At 39.6% G+C, this 15,294-nt stretch overlaps 1 protein-coding gene across 1 annotated transcript; it reads left to right on the forward strand.

Annotated features, from left to right (window-relative positions):
• The first annotated feature begins 599 nt into the window (after positions 1–599).
• On the forward strand, positions 600–14,981 carry acss2l (acyl-CoA synthetase short chain family member 2 like). The gene is made up of 19 exons (XM_034207777.1): positions 600–846; positions 972–1,127; positions 1,273–1,468; positions 3,972–4,063; positions 4,589–4,692; positions 5,706–5,778; positions 6,001–6,076; positions 6,564–6,648; positions 6,969–7,106; positions 7,536–7,706; positions 8,647–8,780; positions 10,409–10,541; positions 10,942–10,998; positions 11,264–11,344; positions 11,431–11,539; positions 12,742–12,810; positions 13,315–13,491; positions 13,864–13,938; positions 14,495–14,981. The coding sequence occupies exons 2-19, from the start codon at positions 1,004–1,006 to the stop codon at positions 14,620–14,622; spliced, it is 2,022 nt and encodes a 673-aa protein (XP_034063668.1). The 5' UTR covers positions 600–846; positions 972–1,003; the 3' UTR covers positions 14,623–14,981.
• The last annotated feature ends 313 nt before the right edge of the window (positions 14,982–15,294 follow it).

Raw genomic sequence — 15,294 nt, forward strand, 5'->3', positions numbered from 1 at the left:
CATACGTCAGACCGCTCGAAACTGAATCGATCCCAGATTGAAATTTGAGATCAAAAAACAAATGATGACAACCGAGCCATTTTCACATTTGTTATATAACCCGAGTGGTGGCTCACGTTGCATGTTTACCAGCGTTTCCAAGGGCAGATTGTTTGAAGCATAAACATGTCAAATATGTGTCATTACTAGTTTTAATATAATGAAATGTCATATATTATAAAAATTAAAATATTAATATTTGAAATGATAACTTTGAGAAAACATGCAACAAATGGTAGTTGTTGCCATGTTTCTTTCTTCTTTTTGTCTAGTGAAATTCAACTGTCCAATTTCTGTCATGCTCTTGCATTTATGAAATACAATTTATCATAACCAAAACATGAAACACATAAAAAAGAAATTGTATTACACAAATATAAAACATGTATATGTAACAAAAGTTAAGCAAGGGTTATAGTTTGACATGGCCTATAAATATGGACGCATACAATACTTTAGATATGTCAAGAGCATTTAGTGGCATTGCCTTGAGGATGAGCGATTTTGTTTACTTGCTGTCGGTGAATTAAATGCTGTTACCTCTCTTGCTATTTTCCCAGAGAACCAATCAGCCCCCCTGTCAAATCAAACCATCCTGTGTTGGCATCCTATGGTTGGCATGAATCCCAGCATTCATGTTGCTGCTGCACACACTCCTCGTCCACCTCCTTGCTTGGTTAAATAATGCGATCAACAGGCCAGGGGGGGCTCAACCAATGAAAAAGTGGGAGTGCTGAACCGTGCAAGCTGATTGGCTGTCCTGGCCCTAAACAGACTGTGAGCGAGCCTGCAGATCGGGGATTAGAGGTGGGTCTCGATGCATGCTGAAAAGTGTTGCTTCTGTGGAGGAGGCCTTGTAGTCTTCTTACTCAGGAGGATACAGACAGATCAGCAGTGACTCCAGATTAACCCACTTTCTCACTGTCCCTCAGATGATATAGGCCAGTCTGCATCTGTCTCCACAATGGTTGTTCCTGAATCCCAGGAAAAAATGTACTACCCTCCTGATGACCTGAAGAGGGATGCTCATGTACCGGATTTTAACTCCTATCTGGCACTGTACAGGAAGTCTCTTGAGAATCCAGAAGGTAGGTCAAACCGGCTTGTATTTTTAGTGCAGCACTCACAATATTTCCATGCATGCACCTCCCTGAGAGATAACTGTAAGCATGATCCCTGTGTTTATCTACCTGGCAGTCTGTAACACTGACATTAAACATCACTTTCTTTCAGCTTTCTGGAAAGAGATTGCAGATGAGTTCTTTTGGAAGAAGCCAGCAACGGGACCATTGCTGCAGTACAACTTTGATGTGACAAAAGGGAACATTTATGTCAAATGCATGGAAGGGGCCAAAACCAACATGTGCTATAATGTCCTGGACAGGCTTGTGAAGGAGAAGAACTTTGGTGAAAAGGTTGCCTATTACTGGTAAGCCACAATGTTTGTCCGCCATGAATGATGGCTTTGATGGGAAATACTGCCTGGAGTTATGTCAGCAACTTTTGTGTCCTGCAGTGCCTAAGCAAACCTCAGCTAGTGCCAGTTCTTTAATGTTTCGATCCAACTAAGGACATTTAACAGGATCTATTGTAAAACATTACCAGATTGCATATGCCTTTGTAATTACACATTTTATGATCTTGCATTTCAGCAGATTGTCCTGTTGCACTCACAAAAACAAGTCGTTTAGTGTTTAATCACTTGGATATTGCCCAAATCCTCCCATATAAAAAGGTCAAATAAGAGCCTAATGGATTGTTTTCTGCATTTAACTGTTTTCTTTTGCAATGTTTTGCATATGAGCTAAAAAATAGTTTGTTTGAACAATTACAAGCTTCCACTAAACTCTTTACTCTTACAATACTGTAGCTGGCTGCTTACAGTAAAGCCTCACACACTTGACAAATCACCATAAAGTCTATACTTTATATGATGGCATATATTTGCTCTGTCAACACAAGAGGCTTGGCAAATGACAAATATCGGTTCTGTAAGCGCAGCAGTAATAGGGGTTCAATGGAACTGGGCACAGCGGATACCAGCCATCGCCCAAATAAATGCAGTTTGCACTACATCAAAGCACTTAGTGTATGTAATAAATCTGCTGAAGTATTTGCCATTACGGCTTAAGCACGTTATATGATGAAGATATTGCGTATCAGCTGTTTTATTGCCCTATTTATATTATAGGTTTCAGTAGTGAGATGATTTGTTTTATATTGTTAAACACTTATATGACCTTAGCTCACACAATGTCCAAAAAGTAAAAGCAAAACTATCTTTAATAGAAGATCAATGCAACAACAAAAAAAGACACCAAAAAGGTTAACGAGTTGATGTGTACTTTTGTTTGAATGTATATGTTACGGCATGAATTATTTGCAGCTACTTTTCTGAGATTGAAGTCCCAGTGTTCTGTGATGACAGGTGGCCCACTGCTAGAGTGTCACCCTTTAAAGCAAACATTGTTTTAACAACAATAACATTTTCAACTGTGTGTAAGAAATGGTTTTCTGGTTCAAAAGTAGGGTTGGGTAGGTTGGTATGTGATACTACTAAAAAAGAAAAAATCCTTTATGAAGTAGTTAGTATTTTTGAAAATAATTAGCCATGATCAGCAGCCTAAAAATGTCCTTTTGGGTTGTTAAAGGTTAAAAGCAGTAGTTCCTATTAGTTATGCATTAGCTGCTATGAGAAGCACAACACATTCAATGTCAGGTTTGCCTCGGTGTCATTTCCTTTTTTTAAATCTTTTAGACAAGAAAAGGCAATGCATTATAAAGATAGGTAAAGTGCATCACTGAACACATTAAGACTAAAGTCATATATTACGTAAAATTAACCAAACATCTATTGTAAAACAAATAGACAAGGTCAAGAAGATGAAAGTGCATGATAAATGAAGGTTGACATACATATACAACAACAGCACAATGCCTAGAGGCAAAAATAAACAGCAACTGCAGTCCAGCAGCTAAAACCAGCTTCACCAGGTTTAGATTTTATGACTGACGACCTCAAAGGATCTTTGAGTTGAAACTGTCCCTGAGGTATTTTGCTCATAAAACATTTGGTGATTTATATCTTTGGAGTTATTTTGGTAAAAGTTCTTTGAGAATTTGGTTTTTCTTGGATTTTAAGCAGCAGCATTCTGATTGGGCTGCACATTAAAAAGTAAGTTAAAGAGTTTAGTGGTAGTGAGTAAATCAGTAGTAAGTATAAATATATACTTGAAGAATAAAAAAAAGACTTCAAATAGAGCAAGACAATATTTCAAGAGACACAATGGTGCAAGTAAATGCAGGAAATAGTAAAATATGTAGATATGTACTTATCAAATAAGATGAGACAGAATGTAAAAATAAATAAAGTGGTCCAAGGATTGACCCTTGTGGAACTCCAGATGTATTTTTGATTTACTCTAATACATATTGCCCAAGAGGCACACTCATAACTTATTAATTTAAAGAGTTTCAAATAAATAAAAACATTTTAATCAATGGCCGTTGCATTTAAAAGTACAGAGTTTCATCACTGCAATCATTTATTTCACCATCATCCTGGCGATAAGGTTGATGCCAGGTTTGAACAGTGTTTTGGCTTTCGTCCCGCACTGGAGGCGTGCTAACATGCTGCCCGCTGGCCTGTGTAACCTTGTGCCACATACTTTTCATAGTGACTCCCCTGACAGACATCCAAACCTAATATAGACACAGCCACACAGGGGACGGGACGGGAACTCAGGGAACTCAAACCACAATGTCACGTTATATGAGAAGATACTTTTCGAGGAAATGGGGAATCTGGAGGGCTTCTTTATCTGTCATAAGAGTAGTCAAAATTAGCCGGACATCGCACAAATTAACACACACAGACAAAGCTTTGCATGACAGTTTTGTTGTGTTTCTTCTCTTTTGTGTGCACCTCTCAGGGAAGGAAACTCACCTGACCACCACATGGCCATCACCTACAGCCAGCTGCTGAGCCAGGTCTGCCGCTGTGCTAATGTTCTCAAGAAAATGGGTAAGAAATCTTACATTTAAACAACATTACATCAATATGAATTGCTCAGTTGTAAAAATACAGAGATGACTTGATCCTTATAAATTACCAGTAGCAATTACATTTGAGAAATGAAGAAAGACAAATTCAATATAACAACATGCTTTGTGTGGAGCTGAAACATAAAGCAAAGTATTTTGCTTATATGAAGATCTACAATACTAAATGACAAAACAAGACATTTAATGAAATTCCCTTGGACATTGATTTGTTTTTGACATTTTATAGAAAATAGATTATTAAAATAATCTATACAATATTTGTTAGATTAATAAATAAGGAAAGTTATCATTAGTTGGCTCTATGCTGTACTCCCAAATGCACTTATCAGACCAACAGTACAGCATTAGGCACATATCCAACAGACTGAAACTCCCCATAAAGCTACGTTTCTGTAGCTGGTTTGAGCTGAGAAGTAGCTCAGATCAGGCTCAGATGTGATTTGTGTTATTCAAAACCACACATCTGCTTGTTTCCTTTTTCAAGGTGTAAAAAAGGGAGACAGGGTTTCCATCTACCTTCCCATGATCCCCGAGCTCGTCTACACCATGTTGGCCTGTGCAAGGATAGGTGCTGTTCACTCCATAGTGGTAAGTAGTATGATGAATGGCCCTTTCTTAATTTCTTGTTGTTTCACTTATTTTGGAGGAGCAGACAAATACGTTTTGCTGTATAAAGAGGGAGCCTCATATAATGTCAGCATGTGAACAAAGTATGAAGATTGTAGTTCTTTACCTTGTGTGAAAAACCTTCCCTGGTGCTTCAAACATGAGTCAGTCAGCATTTTTTTGCAGCCTATTTGACCCATATCTGTCATGCATAAGTTCCAAATGTTCACCTTACCTCAGTTCAAAGTCGTTTCAGCAGCAGTGTTTGCCTTGCTCTTATATTTATCACCTGCACTCAATATTTGGGTCAGACGTTTACTGGCTGTGTATACACTTGGAAAGTCATCAGAGTCTTTGACATTTTGAAAGGAAGCCAACACTATTTTAGCTTTTCAACCTTCCTGATCCATGCAAAGGTTAATAGCACTGTTATAAATATCTCCAGGCAGCTCCAAGATGGGTTCCCTTCATGACTGGCAAGGCCTCCTTTTGGCAGACTTAAGTATAAGTGACCTTGTAAGTGCTTGGTCACTGTTTGTACTTTTTCCATATTTGATATGAACACCACTTAGCAACATAAGGGCCTCTGGCATAGTGCCAGTGTCTTGGATTTCTCATGTGTCTGTTAATATAAGTCATAAATTAGCTTGACATGAAATCATAGACAGAGCCAGACCACGACATTTTGCTGAGTCCTGAGTCCTCAGTGTCCTGATTCATAATGCTGTCATCAACACTGACACTTTACACTGTGAACCTGTAACCTTGGCCAGAACAGAAGCGTCTGTTGGAGGATGCAGCAGATGACAATGATATAAAATATTCTTTTTAAATGTCTGGTTCAGTATGTACGATTGAATAAGGTGCCTTCTTTATACATGGTTAGAGCGGGAACAGCCAGCATCCGACTCAGTGATGGAAATTCTGACCCAAGTTGTTATAAACCAGAATATCCTTTTAAAAATGTTGTCTTTTCTTTTTCTTTTCATGTTCAGTTTGCAGGATTCTCCTCTGAGTCTCTGTGTGAGAGGATAATCGATGCTTCCAGCAGCGTGCTGGTGACGGCAGGTAGGAGCAACAGCAGCATGAAGTGATTTGTTGCAGCTGTAAAGATGGTTTCAAGTCATAGAGCAAACCGCCTTCGTTATGCATTATTTTAAAACGTATCTGTTCCAGTGTGCTCAAACTAAGTAAAATGAGCCTACATTGCAGAGCCTTGTGTTTATATACGTGTTCCCTGCTGGTTTATACAGCTTATCGTCCCTCCCTACTTATCTTTGTAATATACAGATGGTGTTTACAGAGGAGAGAAGCTGATCAACCTGAAACAGATTGCAGACGAGGCGCTGGAGAAGTGCCGGGAAAAGTGAGTCCACTTCTCAGCAACCGCCCTTATTTACACTAGCTGCTGCTAATGGGACACACACACACACACATACACACACACACACACACACACACACACACACACACACACACACACATACACACACACACACACACACACACACCACACACACCAGGGAGGGAAGCCAAGGTTGTTCGCTCCCATAGCAACAACAAAAGCCAGGGAGGGATGCATTATCAGGGGTATCATTTTTAAATAGAAAATAAAGTGATTACTATACCAACGACTTCAAATATTTATCTCAAAATCTCACATTTTCCATGTGAAACAGTTTGTCTGACACTATTTACTATAACTTAGGACTTTTACTATATTTACTACCAAGGTCATATATGATGTACTTTTTCAAAAAAATCATTCAAAACAGACGACAGGAGCTCTAGCCATTAAATACCATTTGATGCCCTTTTACTGCCTCAAATTTGTATTTGTATTTTCGTCACAGAGGGTCATCTTCTGTCACTAAATGCCTCGTGATCAAGCACCCGGCACTCAGGACAAAAAGTGGAGCTGCATGCAACAAACTTCAGGTAGATATGTTTTCAAAACCAGTATTCAATAACACTGTATATGTCTAGCATATTCATATATTCCCCTTACTATATTTATTCTATATATCATATTTATTCTATACATTACTGCTTATGCTGAATACTCTGTACATTACTGCTTTTGGCACTTCTGGTTGGACGTTAAACTGCATTGTATCTATCCAATGAAAATGTAGGATTCAGAAAAGGCCTCTAAGGGGCATACTGAAGTTTAAAATGGACATGTAGTGTTGCTGTTTGTATTTTTTTAATTGTGCCCAATAACGCCTGGAATTTCTTTCCTGTTTTGGTGCGTTCAGACTCCCTGGGACTCGGACTGTGACGTGTGGTGGGACGAGGCGATGAGAGACTCTCCTGAAGAGTGTGAACCTGAGTGGCTCGACGCTGAAGACCCGCTGTTTATCCTCTACACCAGCGGCTCCACCGGCAAACCCAAGGTAAGATGCGATTGTATGTATAAACTAGTTTTATATAGTAGAAGAACACAGTAGATTTGCACAGGGAAAACAAATTCTGTTGTAATTTCTCAGTGAAAACACATCTTTTGAATCACTGTCTATTTTCTCCTCTGATAAGCCGGTAATGGTGTTAACTGTCCTGGCTTTGATATTTCTTTCTTTGTCTGTGCTGTGCAAAAGGGAGAGTTAATGGGTTTATAATGGGCATAAATGCAAGTTGAAAGCACTGCATTGTGTGTATGGGGGCTACATGTTATTACACAAAACACGGGGCTTAGAGCATCAGATAGTGAGTGCAATCATCTCTGTCTCTGCCAGCCACACACACTTCACCCCCCCTTATTTCTGCTCTCTGCCTCCTTTGTGTAGACCAATTTTCTCCTCATTCATGTTTCCTCCTGTGTGCAGGGTGTTCTCCACACAGTTGCCGGGTATCTGCTCTACACGTCGCTGACCTTCAAGTACGTTTTCGACCATCACCATGACGACGTGTACTGGTGCACCGCAGATATCGGCTGGATCACTGGACACTCCTACATCACCTACGGCCCGCTGGCCAACGGAGCCACAAGTGTCCTCGTGAGTCAGGAGACTTTGTTCCTTTGGTTTTGTTAAAAATCCCCATAATGCAATTCAAAATATATATAAGTCTCCTTTAAAAAATATATATCGAATTTACCATTTCCACATTCAAATGTCTTAAAATGAACGGACATGTGATAAATTGTGTTTAGTGAGGTACTTACATTATTCAAAATTTTTCCACATTTTTTCAAAGAATAACCAGATTTATATCAAGGTAATGGTCCTTATCATTAGTCGTATATTGCACATGCATCAGCCCAGGGTGGCCCAAAAGAAGCTTTATACATTTACTTTTTAAACAAAATTCAAGATATATTTAAAAAAACAGTTTTTGCATCATTTGTCCTTTTTGATCCTAAAATTGAAAGCGGAAGAAGGATTTTAGAACTGCTTTATTCAGTGTCTTTTACCATTTTAAATCCCTGGGTCTGACTGTTTTGGAGAGGAGGAGACATCTAAAGATAATTCCGTAAAACTTATCCTGTACATTTTAGAGAGACAAACAGAGAAAACATTACTCTTGTTAACTCTCTGCCCTTCATCTGTTGCTCATTGAACAGAGTCAGAAAACACAGATTCCTCACATGGAATTACTTTAATTATTTTTAACGGTTTCCCTCACGGTTTCCCTCACTATGCTTGTTATGAGAGGAGGAGACCTTTGGATATTAGTCTCCTGTTTAAATCCTCCTGAACAACAAACACAGAAATAATTCCTACAAACTCCTTCCTTTGTTATTGTTTTGATTAAGCCAAAATAATTACAAATCGTGCATTCAAGACGTTCTAAGAGTTGCATGTGTGTGTGTGTGTGTGTGTGTGTGTGTGTGTGTGTGTGTGTGTGTGTGTGTGTGTGTGTGTGTGTGTGTGTGTGTGTGTGTGTGTGTGTGTGTGTGTGTGTGTGTGTGTGTGTGTGTGTGTGTGTTTTCTCCAGTTTGAAGGTATCCCAGTTCACCCTCATGTCGGCCGGTTTTGGGAGATCATTGAGAAATACAAAGTCACCAAGTTCTACACAGCGCCTACAGCCATCCGCCTGCTGATGAAGTACGGTCGGGAGCCGCTGCAGAAGTAAGAGCCCGCACGTTGCTCAGAAAAAAACAGATTTCCAGGAGCTAGAGCAGTCTGACTTTGAAAACACAGCTGGACGAGAAAGGTGCTTCAAGTCTTTTTTTACTGCAAGGCCTCCCAGCTTTCATATGGAAATGCCCACCTATAATTTCTGAAAGATCTCCCTCTGATCTAAAGTCTTATGTAACAGACTCCTCGGTGGTGAGGTGAAGAAAGTTAACTATTTGACTGGTGATTGATACCGAGTGAACATGCCTTTTTAATGCTTTCCAACATTAAATTCGCAAGAATCCTTAAAGCCCCTGTCACACTGTCCCGAAATTGACACCCGATGGACACACGAATATGGAATTGTGAATTTCGCACGAAGATGGCCCCGAACTACACACAAAGGCAACATTTACATTACATTTAAGACATACAACTGCAATGAAAGTACCAAAAACAATTATGTTACAGTACTATGATACTGTACTGATATCTTCAGACTTTGTTCTTTACTTTATCCGTCTTTATATGTAGAAAATATTACGTTTTCTCCGTAATGTTGTTTCCATAGCAACAACAACTTCCTGTCAACTCTCCTTCAAAATAATATATTATATCCTTTTCAGTTTCACAGAACACAAATTGGGTTATTTACATAATATGTTTACATGATTTTGTTGTGCAATAAAACAACCCGATGGACACACGATAAAGGAAATGTTCAAATTCGGCTGTGATCGTAGCAACATCGGGCCATTCGTGAGGGCATCTTAAGCCATTGTATGATCGCTGGTGGAGTTTCTCATGCTCCGGCAGCAACTTCGTGAGCGGTGGCAAAATCTTTGGCATGCCAAAAAATTGCCGAAGGACCTTGCGAAGGTTCATTTTCGTGTTGAATTCGTGTGTCAATTTTGCCCTTCGTAAGGCCATCGTGAGGGCATCTTGTTATCATCGGTGCCATCGGGCATTCGCCCCGATCAGAGTGAGGGCGAATGCACCGATGATAACACGAAGATGACACGATTTGACAAGATGCCCTCACGAGTGCCTTACGAAGTTGCCGCTCACGAAGTTGCTGCCGGAGCCTGAGAAACTCCACCGGCGCCGGCGGTCATACGATGGCTTAAGATGCCCTCACGAATGGCCCGATGTTGCTACGATCACAGCCGAATTTGAACATTTCCTTTATCGTGTGTCCATCTGGTGTCAATTTCGGGACAGTGTGACAGGGGCTTAAACCCAATGCCAAGTCAATAAAAGTTTAAAAAAAACTCAACATACAAGTCTGTTCTCTTCGTAAAAGAGTCTTCATCAGCTTGTCAATGAAGAAAAACATCAACCCTAGAAGACCGAAACCCACCTGGAAAACAGATATGTAGTTTTCTTACCTTTTCAAACTTGTTTTGCTTATTCCAGCTGACAACCAATAAACAAACATATACTAAGCTGCTCTAATGGTGTTTTATGGACAACAATTTAAGGGAATCGTGCAACAATATGAGAAATATGCTCACGACTTTCCCTGGATGCACGTGTTGCTGGGATACCAATCTAGCCTAGCTAATAGCGGTGATCATAACCACATAATGACGGAAAATAAAAATAAATCTGATGGAAGTATTCTCACCTGCTTCTACCAGGTACGACCTCTCCAGCCTGAGGATTCTGGGTACTGTTGGAGAGCCGATCAACCCGGAGGCGTGGCAGTGGTACCACGAGGTCGTCGGTCAGGGCAGATGTCCCGTCGTCGACACTTTCTGGCAGACAGAGACCGTAAGTGACATCTGCCTGCAATCAACACACAAATCAGCTGGTATTTAGTTATATTTCAGAATCATTTTTAGAATTATGTTAAATCAATGCTGTTTATTTAAAAATGGTTACTTGAAAGTTACAGAAAAACATCTAGAGCCAATGTTTAGTTTGTCTGCTCTGAGTTACTGTAGTAGACACATGGCGGTGCAACGTAGTGTTAAAGAGAGGACCTGCTCACTATGTAGATCAAAAGGGCTCAGTCTAAGCAAACTAAAACACAATTCTGTTTCTTTATGTGATTATAGTACTGAAAACATAGTTATTAGATCTCCCTAAATACTACATGCTGTCCCTTAAAGTTACAGATACACATTTTTGAGTCTCAGGTGCCTTTAAATGTCACTTTATTCCTCTACAGGGAGGTCATGTGTTGACTCCTCTGCCTGCTGCCACGCCTCTGAAGCCAGGCTCTGCTGTAAGTGACAACATGGATTACATGATACTCTTTTTATGCTTATCTGTAACACACCAGCATCTCCTGAGTTAGTTTCATCAATACTTCTAATGCTGGCAAGGACAGGTTAGACTGAAACAATGCATGAGATTCAACAGTTTTTCATAACATTTCAATTTGGCTTTTGCAGATTATGATCAAGTTTATGATCTGAAAGAAACATTTATGAGCTTTTTAATGAGAGAATAACGTTTTATCACCTTTAAATCCACATCTCATATTTCAGACCTTCCCTTTCTTCGGGGTAGAGCCCGCAATCCTCAACGAACACGGGGAGGAACTGGAAGGCGAGGCTGAGGGTTATCTGGTACGTTTTAAATCATCTCTATGTAACTTTGCAGCAGCAGTAATACCTCTCTTATATGTATATGTATTTTCTGTGCTTTGTTACAGGTATTCAGGAGGCCTTGGCCTGGCATAATGCGCTCAGTGTACAGAAACCACGAACGCTTCGAGAACACATACTTCAAGAAATTCCCGGGCTTCTATGTAACTGGTGATGGTGAGGAATGAATAACACTCAACTTCACCCACCTGCTGCACAGACTGTATGTCAGAAGAGTCTTTAACCCTTATGTTGTGTTCGGGTCTCCCGTGACCCGTTTCAAGTTCAAATTATATAATAACTACGCTCTAGTTTTTTTTATCGGAACAAGGCTTCATGATATCCTCCACAACAGCTATATAAACACTACAAAACTGATGTTGACCATTTTTGCCAAGTTTGAAGGTCTCTAAAAAAAAAAGTGTATAATTTGGTGTTCGGGTCTGAGAAGACCCAGCAGAATTGTTTTGGGTGACTCACCCCACCCCCTTCTTCAACTGTAACAATAATTTTTCGCAACATGCACCTGGTCTCCCCTCGCTCTGCCCCCCCTCCCCCCACGGGAACTTGACCTTTCTCAAAGAATATGTACACTTGAACCTGAACACACACATGCACGTGTGCAATATGTGGTGTAATGTGTTTTGGGCCATAACATTAAATTACAACAGGATTGTACGGTTATGAATGCATAAGAAGTTAGTTATGATGAAGTTAAAACAATATTGGATGATAGTCTTTTTTTGTGTGTGTTTTGGACAGAGATAAATCATGAGTCAAAATTGACCCGCGAACACCATGAACGGTAACAGCTTTTGAACACAACAAGGGTTAATGCCAGTGTTTCCCTTTAATTACCCAGACTGTGGCGGCCTGCCATAATTTAATTTCCCCCGGAAATATTTGTACACTTCTCCACAGGTGGGCTGAAGCTTGCAGGCGCATTTTGTCTTTATGGCAACGTTGCAGGTTTAATCCCACTTCATATCAAGACACGTTCATTGTCATGTGTGAAGTTAAAAAACAGTTTGTTTACAATTAAATTCTTAATTTGCCTTCCTCTCTGAACACTGTACATATACAAGGACGAGCAAGAGATTAATATACAAAAGAACAAAGTTATTTTAAGATGTAAGTTTAGCTTCCTTTAGTACACCAAAACCGATGATGAAATGTACAAGACTTTTGTACAAGTGACTGTGCCCCCGAACACCTGGATGGTCAAGACACTAGTCTCAAATAATCGAGTGGAAAACACTGAATAGCAAAAATGCCCTTGATTTTTCACCAAAATGCCAAAGAGCCTTTTAAGAGAGAGATAAAAAGGCTATAAAATAATCTTTTGGGGGTTATGCACCTTGTTTTCTTCATTCTCTCAGGTTGCAAGCGGGATAAAGACGGATATTACTGGATCACAGGAAGAATAGACGACATGCTGAATGTGTCAGGTACTCAACTGATTTACTGTCTGATAACACAGTCTGCTTCAAATACCCTAAATAAAAAGGTATTACAAAACCAAGGCAATTCTACCCTTTTATGTAATTCAGAACAATAACAAGAACATCAGAATCAGTTAGTCCCACAGAGGGGAAAGTTACATTGTTACAGCAGAAAAGAGCCAAAGGCAGCTTAATGTTACCTAAGAAGCATGCATAAAGAAATATTAAAGATTAAAAAAGAAATTATAATAAAAAAAGTTACACAATTTACAAAAAACACATCCTGTAACAGTTCTGAGGATTTAGCAGCCAGGTATATATTGCAGTTATTAACGGCATATATATTGCACATAGTTGGTATTTAACAACAAGGAGTGTTATAGTCTGTGTTGTTGTGTTGTTATCATATATTTGAATTTAAAGCCATTTCTTTTCATTTTCCTCCCCAGAAACGTTGTGATTATTCCTCTCCTATGTGTTTTGCCCCTAATTACTTTTGGGTGTGTTCAGGCCACCTGATGAGCACGGCGGAGGTGGAGGCGGCGCTGACGGAGCACCCGGCGGTGGCGGAGGCTGCGGTGGTGAGTCGGCCTCACGCGGTGAAGGGAGAGTGTCTGTACTGCTTCGTCACCCTGAAGCACAGCCGGGAGTTCAACCACACGCTGCAGGACGAGCTCAAGAGACTGGGTGAGGCTGTGAAGAGTTTTTGTTGGATAACTTGTTCTGTTTCATTGTCTCTCTTGGTTTATATTGGATCAATCCCTGATATGAAATGGGATTTTTAGATCCATAACTACATCACACTAAAAAAAGTCAAATTTTCAAAAGCTATTGGTGAAGAAAAAGGTTAGTGCAACTATTGTGTTTTCTTATGCTCACAAAAATGTAGATTTGGCCTGAACATGTGTTTGACTGAACACAATGCACAATAATGCTCAGATTGTTCAAAAACTAGCTGACTGAACAAACACATTTGAATGAAAACAGTCCGTTAAAAGTAAATACAATAAGTCCAGAAGATCTTTATCTGAACAGCACTGATTCCTTCCCATTTTTCAGTGAGAGAGAAAATTGGACCAATCGCCACGCCGGACTTCATTCAAAACGCTCCGGCACTCCCGAAGACTCGCTCAGGTAAACAGCTCAACAACACAATCCTCCTCTTCCTCTCATTTAGTAATAATAATAGTAATAAAGCTTTAATTATTTAGCACTTTTCATACAACACATGCAGCTCAAAGTGCTTTACAAAATGACACATCACAAGTAAGAAATAAACACCAAGAAATTCCAGACCTGTACATGCAGCAAAATATAACATTTGATCAGGTTAATAGACACAAGGAGGTAACATGTATGATGCAAATAAAATAAATAATGGTTTCTCTCTGACAGATAAGACACTGACAATTGAATCGATGCAACAAAATAAAATATAAAACCCCATAAAACAAAGAAAAAACACCCAAAAAAACACATAAAACACATATAGGTACAACAGAAATAAAAATAAAAATATAATAGTAATAAAAATGCCATAATTCGAATAACGGTTCAACGATTAAGAAAAAAAAACATAAAAAGAAATATTGCTATTGAAGCATTTTGAGATTAATAAGATAAAATCCTTTAAGACCTATAAAATAAATAAAATAAATCACTAACACCTTCTGTCTGGATTTATTTTCAGGAAAGATCATGAGGCGGATCCTCCGGCAGATCGCCCGCAACGAGAAGGACCTGGGCGACCTCTCCACCCTGGCCGACCCCAAGGTGGTGGAGGAGCTGTTCAGCCAGAGATGTGAAGCTGCAGCCTAAACACCTTCCTCCTCCTCCTCTTCATGCAATAGATGAAGACCATCGCAAACTGCTGCTTCTCGATCAGCGTCTGTGCACTCTATGGGACTGAATGAAAGGGCTGGGATCAGACACTGAGTCGTTTTAAATTTGTTTTATGTAGATAAAGTAGAATGACAATTGGTCAAAGAGGCATTCATGTAAACGTGTGAATATATGGGGGCTGCTTTGCGATTGGGCCAAACTGTCAAACTAACTGAACACAGAATTGCTATCTTTTATATATTTTATAAGTATTTGAGTCTCCTATCGTTGTGAGTATTTCCTCTCTTTTTGAATCTTGAAATATTAAAGTCAGCTTTGCACAGCTTGTTTTTTGACTGACGCCTGATGTATATTTTCAATTCTATGATATGTTTCTATGACCTGAGAATTAAGTGTTGAATCTGTCTTGTGTCCTTTGTCCTTTTACCTGGAGCTCAGCAGCTCATTGGCCCCCTCATGTGGCAGGAATCGTCCTCTACAGCTGCTATCTGATGTTTTATTGAAAACCCTTTCTTACGCTACTTCTAAGTCTTTCTAGAAGCCTTTTGTCTTATAATGATGTACGGAGCACACACACACTTAAACACACACTCACAGGGCTTGAGTGCAGCGAGTATGGGGGACAAAGACCGCAGGATGAGAGGAAAA

Source organism: Gymnodraco acuticeps, unplaced genomic scaffold (assembly GCF_902827175.1).
Source record: "Gymnodraco acuticeps unplaced genomic scaffold, fGymAcu1.1, whole genome shotgun sequence".
NCBI lineage: Eukaryota > Metazoa > Chordata > Actinopteri > Perciformes > Bathydraconidae > Gymnodraco > Gymnodraco acuticeps.